This window comes from Xenopus laevis, chromosome 7L, assembly GCF_017654675.1.
Source record: "Xenopus laevis strain J_2021 chromosome 7L, Xenopus_laevis_v10.1, whole genome shotgun sequence".
Taxonomy (NCBI): domain Eukaryota; kingdom Metazoa; phylum Chordata; class Amphibia; order Anura; family Pipidae; genus Xenopus; species Xenopus laevis.
In genome coordinates this window covers 68,488,655-68,508,990 of record NC_054383.1, presented here as the reverse complement: position 1 = coordinate 68,508,990, position 20,336 = coordinate 68,488,655, and the positions used below count along the sequence as shown (strand labels likewise).

The 20,336-nt window shown below is 38.2% G+C and overlaps 1 protein-coding gene across 3 annotated transcripts in view; it reads left to right on the top strand.

Moving 5' to 3' along the window:
- clmp.L (CXADR-like membrane protein L homeolog) overlaps positions 1 to 19,981 on the top strand; it is a 48,469-nt gene extending 28,488 nt beyond the window's left edge. For all 3 annotated transcript variants that reach the window (XM_018225675.2, XM_041569145.1, XM_018225676.2), the window contains 6 exons: positions 11,967 to 12,124; positions 13,093 to 13,288; positions 14,170 to 14,337; positions 15,398 to 15,514; positions 15,960 to 16,101; positions 18,859 to 19,981. In XM_018225675.2, coding sequence (XP_018081164.1) covers positions 11,967 to 12,124; positions 13,093 to 13,288; positions 14,170 to 14,337; positions 15,398 to 15,514; positions 15,960 to 16,101; positions 18,859 to 19,048 — 971 coding nt within the window. In that variant the 3' untranslated portion in view covers positions 19,049 to 19,981. The remainder of the gene's footprint in view (positions 1 to 11,966; positions 12,125 to 13,092; positions 13,289 to 14,169; positions 14,338 to 15,397; positions 15,515 to 15,959; positions 16,102 to 18,858) is intronic.
- Positions 19,982 to 20,336: the final 355 nt, after the last annotated feature.

Sequence of the window (20,336 nt, the reverse complement as noted above, 5' to 3'; positions counted from 1 at the left end):
CTGTGGATTTATTGATGTTTTTTCCTAAACAGGTGAAGTGGCAGCCACTAGACACTTCTCCTGTCAATGTCAAATTTTCAACCCAGAAAAAAAGAAACAAAACACTGAACCACTATGCAGAAAGAGGGAAGTGGTGCTGTCTTTTGTACTAATACTAATGTTTTATAGACTATTGTTTGATGTTTGAATACACAGGAACATCCTAAATTGGACAATAGACATTTGAATCTGATCACTGGATTGATTGTTTCCAATTGGGTTGTATTATGGGTGAAGAAGGTGGGGTTTTGTGGGTTTAAAGGTGAATGTGCACTTGGTTCTGTATCCAGATGAAGTTATACGCCCCCAGAAACATTAATACTGTTGGTAGCAAAATAAAAGGGGTAAGCTCCCCGACTGCAAACAATTGTGTGTGTATGGATCCGTTTGAATACGTTTGCTGCTGCCTTTTTTACACAACACCTTTTTTGGGATCCCAGGCTTTCATTTGAATGTTTCACACATATGTGTACCCTGTTGATGCACAGGGAAAGAACTGGAAGGAAAAAGGAAAAATTCAGGCTCAGATCAGGGTTGGCCACAGACAAGTATAGGGATAGGGATCCAGGATTCAGTTCAGTATTCAGGAAGGATTCCGTCTTTTGCAGCACGATTCTGATTCAGCCGAATCCCCATGTCTGTTTAAACCAAATTAAAACTAACTGTGCGCGGTTCTCTTTTTACCTTCCAACCCTGATTTGTATATGCAAATTAGGATTCCGATTTGGTTCGGTATTTGGCCAAATCTTTCACAAAGGATTTGGGGGTTCGGCCGAAACCTCAAAATATTGGATTAGGTGCATCCCTCATCAAGGAACAAGTGATACAGGCCAAAGCAACATGAAACAGGACTACAGAAACATTACATTAGGTGCACTAGTGAACTCCAGTGTTGAAGTTGAATGACGAAGAAGGACAGTTAACTGAATGACCAGAACAGTAAATAAGCTGAATGATCCAAAGGTCTTGGAGTTGTAGTAAAATGTTTAAAAAAAAAAAGAGCTGATGTGATGAGCGTGAATTTAAATAATTCTAGAGTAAGACAGAATGATATTATGCTTCATATATGAATATGCACGTTTTTTATTAATATATTGGTCCGTGTAATCTATAGGTTTCCCTCTAATCTTTATGTTGTATTGTATATTCTGTGAGTCTTCTTTGTTAATTTAATATGTCTTGTTTGTTATAAAATGACTATAATGCATTGTGTACCTGCTGCTGCTGTATAAATTAAAGATACATTTTTTCCTTGCAAGTAAATATATTGAAGTTCTGGTTGCAGACTGGAATCTTTGTTAAACACAAGTAGACCTGAACACTATTATAAGCATGGCTGGTTTCAGTCAACTCAAAATCTGCTGCACAAAGGCATTAACATTAAAAAAATAAAAGGTCTTAAAGGGAAACCCCTACATTTCTTATTTCCCCATAGGATTCGCCTTATAGAAATACTAAGAGATAAATGTATTTATTTTCCATTTGTTTGAAACCCAACATTTGTGGGAAAGTAATACTGGCTTGCTTTGCTGTTATTGTTTCAATGGGTTTCTTATAACCTTCCGCAAAGCTACTGTGTTAACTATCCTATTACGAGAGGCCATAATGTTGTATGGCCTATCAGACCATGTGGTGTCAGACAAGATATCAGGTACTATTCACTAGGGTTTTTGCTTGTAATAAGAATCACCTTATATCTGTACCAGCTTAGTTATTCCCTTCTACTATGAATAATTCTACTGTTTCATTTTAGGGAGAAGTTGCGCTTTAAGGGGCAGATTCATCAAAATGTGAGATTAGAGCTCACCACGAAAAATTCACTCACTTTCTATTCATTCTTGAATTTTGATAAATACAATTCTAAAAATTCCATCGGAATGAATAAAAAGTGAGTACCGTATATACTCGAGTATAAGCCGTCCCGAGTATAAGCCGAGGTACCTAATTTTACCTCCAAAAAATGGGAAAGCTTATTCACTCGAGTATAAGCCGAGGGTGAGAAATGCAGCAGCTTCTGGTAAGTTTCAATCAAAAAATTGAGGTTTTCTGCTCCCATTGGAGGTGCCGGCGTCTCGTTTTTGGACGCCGGCAACTATTCTTAGACGCCGGCGACTATTCTTAGACGAATTTATTCGGCAGGCGCGAGTTTGCGGCGAATTTGCGCGATTCGCCGCCAGCGAATAAATTCGCGAAATGCCTGCGAAAATTCGCGGAAAAAATTCGCCGGCATCAAAATTTTTTTTTTGAAAAAACGGACGCCAGCGTCAAAAACGAGACACCGGCGCCGTTTCGAGAATTTTTTGGCGAAGCAAAACGGCGCAAATTCGCCCATCACTACTAAAAAGGTATTCAACCATTCAACCATCCAATGTATCTGCCACTACAGTCACTTTAGGGAGATGAAACCTTATTTTCACAAATTTCAGTAGATGCCCTTACATCATCTGGAAGGATCTACTGGTTAAACAAGCAACTATTATAAATGTTATACATTTAGTGTAGACATCACACCAGACCTTACCCGCCTTTGCTCCATAATAAACAATCCCAACTTGCCCAGCCTTTCTTAAAGGGATTCTGTAACAGGAAAACGTGTTTTTTTCAAAACGCATTAGTTAATAGTGCTGCTCCAGTAGACTTCTGGAAACCATTTTTTTTGTAACTTAAATTTTATTTGGTTTTAGCGTTTAAGTTTCCAAGCATGATAAAATCACACGATACAGATATAACAGGAAGAAAGGTCATGGTTATCGTTGTCACAGATTTCTCAGTTGGTAAAGAAAGGAAGTGGGAACTTACATGGATGCCAGAATAAACTTACAGTGGTACAGAAATGGTTGGAGAACATTGAGTAAGAATAAGGTACTATGCAGGAGTCAATGTATCTACAAACATTATTCCCCCTATTCCTGTACACGTGTCTGAGACATATAATAATCCCATTTTGACCAAACTGTATCATGCTTAGGTAAGGATCCGTGATGCTTGGCTGTCATTTCTTCCATTAATTTCATATCACGAATACGTGAAATTGTTTCGGCTATTGTTGGGGCATGAGGTGATTTCCAATTGGAAGTAATAGACAGTCTGGCTGCTGTGTATATGAAATTCAGGAGTTTCTGTTCTGGGGGGGAGATGTCTACATGGGGTAGGCCTAGTATTGCATTAGAAGCATGTATTGGAATTTCATAAAAAAAGAGTTTTGTCACCAGAACCCCAACAGCTTTCCAAAACTCAGACAGTTTTGGACAGAACCACATAATATGGGAGAGAGAGCCCTCTTGTCCACAGGCCCTCCAGCACAATTCTGAGGTTGTTGGGTACATTTTACTTAATTTCACCGGGGTATAGTACCAATGAAAGATAGCCTTGTAAACACTTTCTTTCTGCCTCACACAAGTAACACTTCTCCTGGCATTTTCCCATATTTCTTGCCATTGTTCTATGGTGAAAGTGGTTGAGAGCTCTCTCTCCCATTGTAGCATGTACCAATGTTTAGGAAACGGTTCCTCCAATTCAGTGTTTAGTATAGAATAAATAGTTGAGATTAGTGCTTTCTGTGGCAGACCACCAAGGCATTTCTTTTCAAAAAACGTCAGTGAGCTGGACGGAGGACGCCCCTTGAACACTCCTTTAATGAAATGTAGAATTTGCAAAAAGTCATAGCACCAACTCTGGGGAATTTGATACTTCTCTTGAAGTTCTGCGAATGAGTATAGTCTATTCTCCAATGGTTTGATAAAATCATGTATTCTAAAGAGGCCTTTTGAACCCCAACGTTTCTGGAAGGAGGGTGACATTCCCGGAATAAAGTGAGGGTTAGCCAGAACGGATTGCATTGGGGACGGAAAGTTGGTCAAGGGTGATTTCTTGGAGCAGTGTTCCCAAATTCTAATAGTGAATTTAGTTGCCTGTAAGACATTGAGTGGTAGCTTCACCGGTTTGGGGGTCTGCCACAGAAGAGCATTTGGGTGTGTAGGTGCCAGATAAAGTGATTCAATGAGTGCCCATCTAGAGGTAGGGTTGTAGGTGGTCCAGCCTAGCACCTGTCGCAGTTGTGCCGCTTCATAGTATCTGCGGATATTGGGTACTGCCAGTCCTCCCTGAGATCTGTTCATCTGGAAACCATTTTTAAAAAGACCTAACAGATTTAATAATATTTAAATGTGAAATCTGACATTGGGCTAGACAAGTTGACAGTTTCCCAGGAGCCCCAAATCATGTGACTTGTGCTCTGACTTCAGTCACTCTTTACTGCTGCACTGCAAGTTATAATGTTATCAGCCCCCCCAGCAGTCCAGAACAATGGAAATGTAACATAACAGCTTCCTTACACAAGAAAACAGCTCCCTGGTATATATGAGAATAGAACTCAATAGTAAAATCCAAGTCCCACTACGACCCCTTTAGTTACATTGAGTAGGAGAAAACAATAACCTGTCTGAAAGCAATTCTATAGTGTAGCACTGGCACATGACTAGGCAAAATGACCCGAGATGGATGCCTACACACCAATATTACAACTAAAAAATATATATTTGCTGATTCAGGAATAAAATGTTATACGGTTTAAATAGTATAATTTTAAAATTAAAATTACATCATAAATATCATGACAGAATCCCTTTAATAAGAGGGGCTTCCCATACCCTTTTCAGCTTAGTCGCCCTTCTCTGGAGTTTTACTATTCTAGTAAAGCGAATTGTGAATTGGAGAACAAAACTGCTCTGCATATTCTGGATGGGGCCTTGTAAAGGGGAAGAATTATCCTCTCCTTCCACCAATATAACCTCCTTGTAATACAGAAAAATGCCTTGCTGGCCTTTCCTGACAATGCTCATTCTCATTGCTTTTTGCAGCTTTGTTTTTGTTTATTATCTGCCAGAACCCCTGGGACTTTCTCATCTTTGGCTTATTAACTGTTTTAAATTGTTGTGACACCCCTGGTTGTTACAAATTATTATAAAGCACTGCATAACATCCTGGTGCTAAATAAACAAATTATAATGATGATCAAATACTTAATCTAACTTAGTTACATTAAGATTATCAATGACTATATTTTAAATTCCAAGTTTACACATTTACATTTATCAACATTAATCTAATTGCCACTCAGTCACCCAGATTGCCAATTTGTGCACTTCCATAATGCTTTCCTGGTTTTATTGGGTAGTGAAGGACTTTTAATGACTCCATCTGATTTGAGGCTGGGTGGTTTTAAAAAATATATGTATTCATCTCTGTGTGGCAATGTTAGTTTTGTTGAAGCACTGCATATTGAAAAGAGGCAAAAACTCAGGTTAACTATTACTGAAATGCTGAATTGGTTCCAAAAATCAGCTGTAACCTAAGAGATGTCAACAAGTTAAAACACCTGGTAGTGAAAAGGTTACTAGATATTTTTTGCCAACTGAACAGAAGGATGCGGTTTTCCTCTTTATAAACTTGGCAAGAGTAAAAGAGTTGGCAGAGATAATATAAATCAAAGATGAGCAACTTCAACTGAACACACAACTTTGAAATGTTTGATGAGAATTTAGAAAAACCAAATAAACCAAATAAAATATATACTTTGGGGCTGATTAACTTAAATTCAATACCATTCTTCAAGCACAAATCCAGCTAAAAGTGTATTTTTTAATTGTAATTTCATATTTTAGAAATGTAACCCCTTAATCCCTTAATTCGTGCAGTGCACTTGTTGAATTGAAATATCACCAACACCTAAAAGCTAATATTTCCAGCTTTCCTTTCTCTGTCCCTTTCTTTAGTCTAAATTGTTTATTGTTCCACTCATATTGCCGCTACAGAATGTGTAAGAGCTTTATGAATAAACTATATTATTATATTAATGCATTTATAAAGTCTGTTCCCAGATCACCTTCTGCTTATTAATATAATTGTTTATTTATAAACTGGCAAGTATTTCTTGCTGTATAACAGTGTGAAAATACAAAATGAACCATATAAAGGCAAACCAGGACATAGGAAAAGACCACTGTCAAAAAGCTTACATTAATTCAAGAGCTGTCAACTTATACATTTGGGGGATAACAGATTCTGCAAGGACTTTTTATATTAAAAAAATGTATTAAAATAGTCTCCATAACTGTAATTTATGTACTCTCTCATTTCACTAGCACACATTAATCATTTCCCCTAAATTTAGTCTTTATCCTTAAATGTATCCTTTTGCCTTCATCTATTACAGCCCTACTGAGGCATGCATGCCAGTCAACAATAAGAATGAACATAACTGCTCTTTACACTAAAGGAAAAGCAATTGGACATTTTTGCATTGAGACTGACCTACAGTGCTTCAGCTACAGTGTATTTCAGAATTTATGATTTATAATGTTCTCTGGATTGTAATGCTGTTTAGATCTTCTCTGAAGCAGATTTACAGTAATTATATTTCCACATTTCTTTCACTGCAGGCATGATATTACCATAATGAGTACACTGTAATATATTTCATCTGGCCTGAAGTGCTGTTCTTTTTTGTAGTATAAAGGTGAAATGGCACATTTTAGGATGATCCAATAAAATTGTCTACTTATCGTTACGTTGATGAGGTACAAACCATCACAAAATGAACGATTGTTCTGACAACATGGCACCAACAGTCAAAATCTTGCCATTTTTGCAGTCTTGAGAAAAATGAAGACATGAAATTGTTTGTTCTTTGAAGCAGTAATCAAAATTTGTACAGATAACCTTTAAAGTATTGGAATAAATACCAGGAATAAGGCAATGAATGTGGGTGATTCACACAGGAATTGTTCCTGGGTTAATTTTGGGTAGCCAAGGATGAGTAGATTATAACAGTGCTTTATTAGAAGAGATTCATGCAGCCATTACACAACAGTAACTTTCACTTTTAAGCTGACAGGAAGTATGCACAGATAAGTCTGAGCACATTGACATCTACAGGCCATTTGTATAAACACCACATATTCCCCCTATAGTAGGAAAGAATTTGGACAACTATAATAACAGCAACAATTAAACAGTATGCATTTTAAAACAATATTATACATTCTTCACATCACAAAGTCCTTGGTCCATGCAGGTAGTTTTCTGATTCTCTCAGTACGCCTTATAGGTTCACTTTCTTCAGGCCTATAGCAGTTGACATCAGGAGTAGGAAAATGTCCTTCATCAAATGGAGCTTCTCCAAAGTCATATCTAACAGGAGCAAGACAACTTGCATTCCATATGTGTCCATCAGACAGTTAAAATGTGTATGGTCCTCACTGGCGTCTCACTTCAAGTGGTGTAGTAAATTTAGATTGTCCTTGTTTCAGTATTCCTGGTTTCTTAATTGTGACTAAAGGTCCAGGCTGAAAGTGTACTTCTCTGGCACCATGTTTCCTGTCAGTATAAGCCTTGCATTTGGCTTGCTGATGTTTCACAATGTCAGCAGTAGATGACTTTGTAGGCACAGTATTTTGTGGAAGTTTGATGTCTGCATTATGTAACTTAGTGCGCATCTGTCTGCCATGTAATAATTCAGCTGGAGATGATTGTATTGTTGCATGGCACCTTGCTCTGTAGTTATATAGGAACTCTGTTGTAAATACTTTCCAAGATTTCCCATCAGACTTTATTCACTATAAATTTCTATTGTCCTGCCTCAATTCTGCCTTGCAAAGGCCAAGCAAGAGTACTACAGTACCCTTATAAACAATCAGAAATCCAACCCACAACACCTGTTTTCTCTATTTAATACTCTTCTCCATCCTTCATCAACAGTATCAGTCAACCTGATGCACTCTCCTCAGGACTTTGCTGATTTCTTTAAAGACAAAGTAGAGTCCATCCGCAATCAGTGGATATATACAAAATATCTACTAATTTTGGTACCAAACACTATGAATATTTTTTGGCTTAAATGGGCACTAAGATTCAGTGTGCAAAAAGACTGTTGCTACTAAGTGTCCATTAACACATACCATATATACTCGAGTATAAGCCGAGTTTTTCAGCCCCCAAAATATGCTGAAAAACTCTACCTCGGCTTATACTCGGGTCAAGTGCAAAAACGGTCGCCGGCACCTAAGAATATTCGCCAGCGCCTTAGAATAGTAGCCAGCGCCTAAGAATATTCGCCGGCACCTTAGAATAGTAACCGGCGCCTAAGAATATTCGCCGGCGCTTAGAATAGTAGCGGGCGCCTAAGAATAGTCATCCAAAAACGAGATTGAAACTTACCAGAAGCTGCTGCATTTCTCACCCTCGGCTTATACTCGAGTCAATAAGCTTTCCCAGTTTTTGGAGGTAAAATTAGGTACCACGGCTTATACTCGGGACGGCTTATACTCGAGTATATACGGTATATTGTCATAATGACTACATATCTGCTGATACGAAACGCGTCAGGGATCTGATGTTTTTAACAAAGTTGGAATAAAAATTACCTTTTAACCTATACGGATGGAAACGGAGTGCTCGTCTATTCTTGAAAATCCATCCGCAATTAGATCCCTATGTCTACTAATGTAAACCAGCTCGTCCTTCCCAAGCCCCCATTCTGCATGTCTTAATTCCTTCCCTCTGGTAACAATGTCTGAAGTCTCCAAGCTTCTCTTGTCCTCCCCACTCACAACTTGCCCCCTTGACCCTATGCCTTCTTCTCTGCTCAAACACTGTGTTGCAGAGCTTACACCACTACTTACTCACATCTTCAATTCTTCTCTAGCTTCTGGAACCTTCCCTTCTCCTTTCAAACAAGCCTGTGTAAAGCCTATTCTTAAAAAGGCCATGCTTGACCCATCCCGTCTATCAAATTACCGGCAAGCAACCAAGCACAAGGATTGGATCCTTTAAGTAACTGACCAGTTTCAGGGCAGGTGCAACAAGATCTTTTTCAGAGTATTCAAGAAAATATCCTTTGGTAGTATAGAAACAGCTGAACCTGTATCAAACATCAGGTTAATGGAGTGTCCCTTGTCAGCAGACGCAGTACTGACACTGACAGTACTGCATATAAACTTGTCTGGAATAAATGGTGACTTCATAAAGACATTTAGCAGAACTATGGCAGATCTTAGCAAAATGTCCTACTTTTGTGCATTTGCGGGACCGTTTAGCTTTTGCAGGACACGTAACATGATTTGCAGTATGTTGTGTTGAACCACAGCGAAAGCAGTATTTTCTATTTGCTGCACGGTTTTGCAGTGTAGGTGAATCCCTTTCCTTAGCACTGTATTTTGCCTGTGACTGTGCATTATTAGGCCACAGTGCTGAATTCACAATCTGTACATTCCCAGCAGTTCCCTAACTGAGAGTTTTAGCGGTCTCTTAGCATTTCATCTGTTAGAGTCCCAAAGTCACAGGTAGCAACCAGCTCTCTCAAAGCTGCTACAAATTGTTCTGTGGATTCGCCATTACGTTGTCCACGTTGGCGGAATTTATATCTTTTAGCAACCACATTTACTCTTGGAATGAAAAAGTTCTTTATAGCAGTATAGTGCATACAGTATAGAGCAGTTTCATAAGTATCATCAGGTAATGGTAATGTATAGAATATACACTGTCCCTCTGCTCCCAGGCAGTGAATAAGTAAAGCATGCTTTCTAGCAGCAGAAATCTCCCCTTGGTCAGCAGCAATAATGTAATTTTCAAACATATGGATCCAAGCATTAAAAGGTATGATAGGCTCACCAGGGTTTGGAAGAAAAGGTGCAAGCTGCTGCAGAGGTAGAAGATCCATCTCATCATCAATCTGTTATGTTTTGGGTAGCCGAGGATGAGTAGAGTATAACAGTGCTTTATTAGCAGGCTCTCATGCAGCCATTACACAACTTTCACTTTTAAGCTGACAGGAAGTATGCACAGATAAGTCTGAGCACAGTGACCATCTACAGGCCATTTGTATAAACACCACAATAAAGTAATTAACACTCAATCATGCTCAGAGCCACTTATTGAAATGCTGGTTAGACTTAGATGCCCAGTGATTTGCCTTCTATACGAAGGTAGAGGGTGATATTTAGGACTTCTACACACAAGCATTTTTCTGCATGCTGAGCACACAAAAAAACATATATATTGCATTTAAACACTTTTTTTAATGCAGCTGCATGCATTTTTTTCCATTCCAAACACAACCCTCTGTTCTATTAATGGCTGAATGTGCATCAAGAAAATGCAACATGCTGTGTCAACAAACGCAAACAACGCAAATGGTGTAAAACCCAACTAAGAAAGCTCATGAGTACAATCAGGCAGAATATAATGGAATCAATTGGCAAATGTATTTATTTGCGCTCAAACCTGCACTTAAACACAGAAAAACGCAGAAAAAATGCCTGTGTGTAAGAGCTCTTAGACTTGGGGTGGCAAATAGAAGACTTTTTCTAAACAAATTCAACATAGTATTCCAGGGCAATTTAATGTATAATGTACGGCAAGATACATATAGTGCCATAGCTTTGCATATTACCCCAGGATGCATGGCAGGATAAATACAATGCAAATTGCATGTACAATAACCTTAGAACATATGGCAGGGCAAATATAGTACCAACTCTATGTATATAAAGCACTAATTTCATGTATAATGCTACTATCCTGTGTGTTGTAGGAAATTCATTGGTGTTGTTTTGAGGAGAAGTAGCCCTCCAAAGTCTTCGCTAAAATTCATCTAGGCTTCAATGGATAGTGGAAATGGAATACTGTAGTTATTCCGCAAATGTGAATGCTTGTATGTCTGTGACAGGAAAGTTGGATTGTGAGTGCCACTGGGACAAAGAGTGATGTAAATCATTAAACACTCTCTGTCATGCACTTCACAATATGCTACCAGTCAGCACTGCATAAATAAAGTATAATAATAAATAAAGTAGTGGGAGTGCCAACTTACACTACAGTAAACTACTTACTTAGCTCAAATGTATGTTATTTCAAATTATCATCAGCTAGGGTCTCTGAGATGTCACAGAAGCCTAGAACTGTTCAGTAAGTGGCATATTTATCAAGGGTCAAATTTAAAATTGAAAAAACGTTGAAATTCGAATTCAAAAAGACCAATTGAAATTAAGTCAAAGGTTTTTTTTGGTTGAATAGGTCCGTTTTCGATCAAATAGGTCTGTATTTTGCAGAATTCGAATTGTACGATTTGAAGAAATAGCACATTTGATCGAATTTGATTCAAAGTTTTTCCCCAAAAAAACTTTGATTTTTCAAAGTCCCTCAATTGATACCAAGAAGTTTTAGGAGGTCCCCCATAGGCTAAAACAGCAATTCGGCAGGTTTTAGATGGAAAATGGTCGAAGTCGAATTCTAAAGAGACAGTATATGATAAATTCCAATATTTGAATTTGGACTATTCCCTAGTTGAATTACACAATAAATAGCTCGAAATTCGAATTTTTTTCATTCAAAAATTCACCTCGACCTTTGATAAATCTGCCCCTAATGGTGGCCATACACGGGCAGATAAAGCTGCCAATATCGGTCGTTTGGACCGATTTGACAGCTGATCTGCCCGTGTATAGGGGCTTCCGACGGGTCTTCCCGATCGATATCTGGCCACGATATCGATCAGGAAGGTTGGAGGCTTGGCGCATTGTAATTCGATCGTTCGGCCATACGGTAGAACGTTCGAATTACCCCCGCTATAGCCATGCAGTTTAGTGGCATATCGGGGAAAGATCCGCTCGTTTGGCTATGTCGCCAAACGAGCGGATCTTTGAGTCTATGGCCACCTTAAGTGTGTGCTCTACTAAACCAATGGGACCTTGTAATCTATAGCATTCACACTGCAATGAAAAAATAAATATGGAAATGTGGCTTTTTCCAATGTGAATACTGTTCTCAATGCTACAGTAATTTGGCTCTTCTGGTTAACTTCAATGTAATTTAAATGCAATTATAGGATTAGTGTTTCCTCTTTTAAAATGTTAATATCTCTTGTTTAGGTCTATGGTATGTCTTGGGAGCATTAGCTCAGACAGAAATCAAGCTTGTAGCAGATGAGAATGTGACACTTCCATGCCGCCATAGCCTCGGACACCTGGGGACACAGAGCTTGGATATTGAATGGCTGTCAAACATTTCTGATTATGGAAAGCAAGTTGTAAGAATGCCAAACTATGACTATATTACATTTTTTCATTAGGTTTTTGCTTACATGCTTACATGTTTTTCATCTATCCCATGCAAATGTCACTTTAACTATATTTTACTATAAATATAACTACTTTTAATTAAAACAAAGTCAACCTAACTCCTATCCACAAATTGAACTCATTTATCAAACAAGCAGCTCAAAAACTAAATTCGACAACTTGTATCATGCAAATGTTACGAGTTTGACGCCCAAATCACTCGATATGAAAACCAGTGCAGATCGAGATGTCAAGAAACATCTCCAGGGACATCTGCCATTGACTTCTACATGACCTCGACAGATTTTAGCTTGAGTATTTTCAGATTTTTAGCAGCTTTGGGGTTCCTTAAAAGGAACAGTTACAGTTCCCCTTAAGGTAAGTGTCAGCATCAAGTATTTGCTGCACCCGGAATATTTTCCCTGAAAGCCCCCCTCAAAACCGCCCCCAGCCCCGCAAACCTGCTTTGACCAGACCCTCCGACACTGCTAAAAGACCTTCTGTGCAGTTTCAGTGAAGCTGGGCTGAGGGTAGCACGATCCTTCCATAGGCTAATTATAAATAAAAACAGGACTTGAGCCTATGGAAGGAACGATCCGCTCCCAGCCCAGCATCACAGAAGCAAGGCAGAAGATACTTTAGTAGTGTAAGCAGGTCAGCTGCGCAAAGGTTTGCCGCGCTGGGGGGCGGCTTTGAGGTGGGCTTTCAGGGAAAATATTCAATATGCAGCAACTACTTGATACTGACACGTTCCTATGATTTTTATAGGAATCTGTCAGTATTGCTTTAAAAACTCAGCCAGAAAGAATCAAGGTTTAATAAATAGGCCCCTAAGTGTATCACATAACCTATATAACATGTTTCTATGGCATTTTCATTTAATAATATTACTAGTTTTGGAAAACAAGTATTAAAAGGTTTATTTATCTTTGTGCAGCTGCTCAGTTACAGTGGAGGACAGGTCTACGATGCTGAAAACCACAAGGGACGTTACAGCTTTGTGTCCAAATATCTAGAAGGAGATGCTTCACTGTTCATCAGATCTCTGCAGCCCAGTGATGCGGGACAGTACATCTGCAAAGTCAAAAATGCAGGACAGTATACATGGAGTTATATTACAGTAATTGTTTTGGGTGAGTATTATCCTGGTGTATCGTCCTAAAACGCCCACTGTAACCACAACTTGGAATGACTAATTTTAACTAAAATAGTGACTATTCTTTTGTCTGAAAAAAAACTATGCAATTACAAATTTGCAGGAGCTTAACTTTGGACACAAAATGGATCATACAAAGCTGACATGCTACATTTTGCTTCTGGAATATTCAGAAGTATATGAACAGTGTGAACAAGTCTCTAAACTTCTGCCATTATACCTTTACACTTTTATTGTGACTCTAAATAGGACTGACAACAGTCAAAACTGGGCAAAAAGAAAACTAATGCACTATGCACAATATGCACTGTACTTTGATTTCCATGTCTGAATATACATTCTAAGATTATCCATTTCCATCATACCTACTGATACCACCTTCCTTCAACACCCAACTTCAGTTTAGGCTAATCTTTTGCCAAATAGAATATACCACCCCCACTTGATGTGAAACGTATGGATGTTATGTCCCCTTCTTAATTAGCTCAAACATCTGTGGTTAAAAATGTTTTTCTTTTTTCTTTTGCCCCTTATCATATGCATTTTCAGGCTGAATGCCAGTTCAAGAAAACTGCCCTTTATGACATTGCTCTTAATATGTAATACCATATTACTATCCCTCTAAATGTAATGGTTTATAATACACAAATGAAATCCTTTCGTTTGATAAAAGGGTCTCTTTAAACACACAAAAAGCAATAAAAAATCAAATAGACTAATTTATCATAAAGCAACAAACTACTAACCAAGGAAGCTTGTTGATAAATGGGTAAATTATTGATTTTTTCTATATAGGAAAAATGTAATACATAAATTTGTGGGTTTTTTTATTTCTAAAGATATTGTATTTGCTTTTAGTTAAGCCTTCAGAACTAGCATGTAGCTCAGAAGGAGAACAACTTGAGGGGAAAAATTTGACATTGAAATGCAAGTCATCGGCTGGCACAAAACCCTTGAACTACCGCTGGTTCCGAGTGAATCTCAAAGATGCTGTAGAAAGGCCCATGCAGAGTACAGCACGCAGCGGTGAGAAACTTGTCATTTGTGTATATGTAGGAATATGTGTGTATAGGTTCTATATAAAGTTCCATAATGTAACACATGTTAGTGCACAAATTTCAAAATTTGTGAGGGTGTGAAGAGACAATGTAAAATAGGTATGCTGCTGCTCAGGGCCGCCATCAAGGGGGCACAGGGGGTACAAGTGTACCGGGCCCGAGCCTGAAGGGGACCCAGCAGTGCTGAACTTTTGAAAGAGCCGTGCCCTCCTTGACAGTGCCGAAGCCGGAAGCCTTGCAACCTCCTTCCGAAGTCCTGAATGCGGAAGTGCCGAAAAGCCGAAGACTCGAATGCGGAAGTGCCCCAAAACCGAACAGCCGAAGTCCTGAAGCAGCGAAAAGACCCGTAGTCACGAAAACAGCCGCAGCCGAATCCCAGAGCGGCAAACTTGTGTGTGTGGGGGGGTTACCTTTTTTAGCGCTGGTGTCTGTGTGGTCTTTTAACTGTGATGTAGAGTGGGCGGGATCTGGGGCCAGGCTTGGGGGCCAGGGTGGGGCCCAGGGGGCCCAGAAAATTTTGTTGTTTGGGGCCCCATTACTGTATTTCTAATGGCGGCCCTGCTGCTGCTGCTGCAGTGATTGTGGTGTCCTCTGTGCCGAGCTGGCCAACAACACTTTTTTTTATAAAGATGTTTGTTAATGTTAATTGTATGTGGATAACAAAGTAGCAATAATCTATATAAAATTGTATTTTCTTTAACGTGCCCCCCACCTTTTACTAAAATAGTTGTAGAGGTGCCTCTTTTGTCTTTCTCTAGTTTTGGCCCTGTAATGTCTGACAATAATACTAGCATGTGTTCCAGTACCCAAACATTTAGTTTATCTGTTATTTGTTTTTAGTTTGAAGTTATAAAAGAAACATATTAACAACTTCTATAGGAGTAGGATCAGAGGCATTTGGGGCCTACCCTACATTATTTGTGTCTCTTGGAGTTTTACCAGTTCACTGTGCCTTGGAATTTATTCAGAAAAAAAGCTGCTTTTGCCAAAGACAATTGTTTCAGATAGTTTTCTTATTTTTCAACCAGGACCAGAAAATCAACTGTTGTTGCATAATTTAAGTAAAACAGACAATGGATCCTATCGATGTGAAGTGTCTAATGAAGTAGGGATGCGAATCTGTGATGTACATGTAACTGTGCAGCGTAAGTAGAAAATAGCTTCAAGTACAATAGTGAAATGTAACTGCCTGGACCAAAGTTAATGCATACCACAAGTGTGAATGAAGAGATGGCATCCAATAGGTTATAACTTTGTGCAAGCATCATCCAAGCAGTGGGATTCTAAATCAAAATGCTCAAATCAGATTGCACTTGCAAACGGTGAAAGAGCCTATAACGAGTGCAGAGTGTGTTCCAGTTTTAGAAACCTATAGCACTCCATTAGCATGTAGCATTTACAAGTCAATGTAGGTAACATCTAATTGGTTGGTATAGATTGCTAAAATCTAGAGCAAGCTGTGTGCCTTTTCTAATTTGTTGACTTATGAATAAAACCTTTTTTTAGCAGTAAAATTTAAGTTAAGGCGCAATCACATCAATCTCCATATAGAATATGCTGATCGCATTCATTTTTGCTTATCTTGGGCAGGTGTGAGCAACACAGGAATTCTAGCAGGTGTCACCTGTGGAGTAGTGGTTGGTGTGTTCCTTATTTTCCTTACAGTCTGGCTGCTGTTTCGTAAAAAGGATTTCAAGAAAAAAGAAGAGGAAGAATACTTTAATGAAATTAGGTATGACAGAAAATGAAAACATTTACAAACAAAAAAGTTATGTATTAAAGGAATGTAAACGTATCAAAGCAAGTTTTTCAAAGGTCAAATTATATTTCCTGTTTCAATTTTGAGTTGAAAAAACGTTAAAGAAATGTTAAACCTTAACATAATGGGCCTATTTATTAAACCTCTAATTTTTCTGGCCAAGTTTTTAAAGGGGGAAAACATGAATTTTTAGAGGAAAATAACAAATTTTTTTTTTAAATTTATTATGCTCGAAAGCTGCTAAAAATTTGAATCCGAAAATTCTCCAGCTAAAACCTTTTGAAATCAAGTCAATAGCAGATGGTCCCTTTAACAATTGGAACATGTTTTATTTCGGATTCGCAGTAATTTTAGGCTGGTTGAGCTAGTTTTCGTTCAATAATTCTTTGTGACAATTCAATAAAGTCAAGTTTTCAAAATGTCAATTAAAGAAGCCACACAATTCGAACTCATGCACAATTTTGTCGCTGCATTTTTTTTGCACTGGCTTTTTTAAGAAGAATTATTGGTATGTTAAGGGGAGTCAGGTTTGGAAGTTTGGTCGAATTTATTTTCTTATTAGAGTGAGAAAAAGTTGAGTTTTTGTAAATACCCCCCTTTTTGTAAAATTGCTCAAGGTGCTCTTCTAAGCATGTAAGGTGGCTGAAGATGTATAATGTGGAAAGTGTGTAAGGGGGTACACCAAGTAATTGGTGTGAATGTTTCTTTTACTGTACTGGAATGTGTGAGAGTGATGTGAAGTAAGTTTGTTAATGTTATAAATCTGTGGATAAAACAAAAGTAATGAGAATAGGTATAATGTGTTAGAATGGCCACTAGGTGGCAATAGTGTTAATGTAATATAAGTTTAGTTGTAGAGTGCATAGGGTATAAAAAGGAGAACACATCCCAGTCTGGGTTCTTCTTCGCCGGGACATCGGCTGGACAGGATCAGGTAGATTGAGGGTCTCTAGTAAGAAGTACTAAGTACTTGAGTTAGATAGGGTGATAGCTAGCAAGGGTAGCCCAGACCCCCAATGAAGAGGTAGTGGCCTAGGGGCCATTGCTAAGCCAAGATAGGGCAGAAGTGACAGTTTAGGGCCAGTGGGAACATTCTGAAGATGGGACCAGAAAAATTCCTATCCGGAGTAGGGCAGAGGTTACTGCTAGGACCAGACGGTGGTAAAAAGGAAAATTCATATCCGGAGTTGGGAAGGGGTGCATAGAGCATACGCTGGGCTGCTAGGACCGGCAGGTGGTGCAAGGTCCTGGAAAGGGATGCGTCTATGACAACTGGGGTTGTATTGTTTGCTAGTAGAATGCTTTATATGATCGTTGATGCGCCTGAAAATATGTATAAAATCTGTGTGTGCCGACGGTGTGAAAGCCTGTCTGAAAGTGGGTACAAAATGCCCTGCTAATAAATCGCATTTCCTACGAATTGGCACTTTAAGGGGCAGATTCATTAAGGGTCGAATTTCGAAGTTAAAAATACTTCGAAATTCGACCCTCGAATTGAAATCCTTCGACTTCGAATATCGAAGTCGAAGGATTTAGCGCTAATCCTGCGATCGATCGATCGAAGGATTTTTCGTTCGATCGAACGATTAAATCCTTCGAATCGAACGATTCGAAGGATTTTAATCCAACGATCGAAGGAAAATCCTTCGATCAAAAAATCACAGGCAAGCCTATGGGGACCTTCCCCATAGGCTAACATTGACTTCGGTAGGTTTTACCTGCCGAAGTAAAGGGTCGAAGTTTTTTTTAAAGGGGAAGTACTTCGACTATCGAATGGTCGAATAGTCGAACGATTTTTCGTTCGATTCGTTCGATTTCGTTCGAATTCGAACGAATTTAACCAATTCGATGGTCGAAGTACCAAAAAAATACTTCGAAATTCGAATTTTTTTCATTCGAATCCTTCACTCGAGCTTCATGAATCGGCCCCTAAGTGTAAGCTCTTGGGATTGACCTTACAAGCATCTTTGCAATTTACATTTGGAAGGAGATGGGAAAGGGCATCTCAGGATTCTGATCTCTTTCCTGAGCAAAGCAACATAAGAACACTTTTCTTCTAAATCTCTATCTCTTTGACTGTACAGTAGGTGAAACTGAACCAGCAGGTGGCCCTGTTGTTATAACATTCAATAAAACGGCTGTAGACTTTGCAACTGACCCTAACCAGCCAAGCTTCGGCATTTATAGACCAGCCACCGATCCTTTCTGATGTCATAAAAGGGGCATGTGCAAATCTATAAATACTGACATCTGGGCAGGCACATGGTAAAGTTCAGTCCAAATCCCATTCACATCCTGCAAAAGTTTTATAGATGCATCACTAATTGGCCAATAATAAAAACTGTAGCTCTGAAACTGATAAAAAATAATTAATGTAAATTGCAAATAGTGCTTAGAAAAGCACCCTAGGCAATTTTACAATACATTTTTTAAAGGTTTACTTATCCTTTTATGATCAGGCTTTATTTTCACAACATTCTTTATTCAGTTTTTACCACAAGCTGTTTGCCAATAAGTCCCAATAAGTTCAGCACAGCGTAACCAAAAATAGATGGACCCCGTTGCTACCTACTATAACTTCTTACAAACATCCAAAAATTAAGGTATATATATATATATGTATATATATATATATATATATATTAACCATGCAATATTAATATAACTAACTTATTAGAAAGCTTTACAAGTTTATTATATTTTCTAAGCTTCATTATTATTGTTATCCAGGGAAGATGCCGAAGCCCCAAAAGCTCGACTTGTGAAGCCTGGATCATCTTCCTCAGACTCCAGAAGCTCTCAATCAGGTTCTTCATCTACCAGGTCTACAACAAACAGTGCCTTGCGGAGTCAAAGGACTCATTCGACACAGGAAACTCCCCATGGTGAGCAAAGACATCATTGTCTAGAGAAGATATAGCAGGAAGGAAAAAAAATGAACTTTTTAAAGCAACAAAATGAAGCCATTTTCTCTACTAACCTGGATGTGATCTGCGGAGATATTGTGGACATGCACATTATTTAAAAAAGAAAAACTTTTGAGTAGGCTGGTTGAATTCATTTTATCTGTCACTTAAATTTTTAATCTTTTTACAACTTGGAGATCTACAGTATTACATACAGCATATTGTAAATGGTACTAAAAAGTTACACCTATGTTCTGATTTTCAATAATATGATGTATTTATGCAGAACCTAGATAAAAGTACAAAAGTGGAATGTGAATAATAACTACAATGCTTTTAATGCATTTTGCTATTTGAACAATTTGTTATTGGAGGTCTTCCGAGAGGCAACACCTTGATAAAGCATTGTAATCAATGTGAATTGTTTTATAAGGGAAACCACATAAAGTCTTATTTTATAATAAAAATACAAGTTGATATTACAATACAAATTATTTTAAGAAAGTACATTTTCATGCTTATTATCATGTCTATATATATGTGTGTGTTTCATATTTTGCATCCTCAAGAATTTAAGATTACAAATTATACAGAATTTTTAGGATAGCTGACAAGATGTGGTTCAGATCCTATTACCTGATCCATATTCACGGCAAGTAAATCTATTATAATTTATAAAAAGTATTTAAATATTTACTCTTTTGATATCAGACAACTGACCATACAAATCCATTTACATAGTATGGCTCTAAAACTAAGCTTATACCGCCTACACTTTACAATTCTATACAGTTTTTTTAGTGCTGTCACTTTCCGTCACATCAAAGATTCAGATTTCATATATTTTTAAACATCATTGGATTTGTTTCCTATACCTCAACTAAACGCGTATTTATTTATTCTTACTTATTCATATTTTCCCAATTACATAAAAAAATACCTCTCCAGACAGCAGTGCAGTAAATGAGTCTTTTAGCTAAAGCAAAATTCTGTCTTATGTCTTGCTAGATGGCTGTTTTGATCCTGATCATATATCCAAAATCTAGTGGTTTAACTGTGAGATGGCCAGGGGTCTGCTGTAGAGCTCCATCCTGCACCCTCACATTCCTGTGCTGACTGCTGCAGGCAAGCATGGGGGGGAGAAAGAAGGAAAAAAGTAGTTGGGCAGGGGGGATATATGAGGGTGGATATCATAGCAAGTGCTGGGGGACCAGACTGGGCCACATTACACTTTTTTTGTATGCGGCTTTGTTTGTTTTTTTTGCCAGAAAGGAATAAGTACCTTTCACATTTTCAGCAATT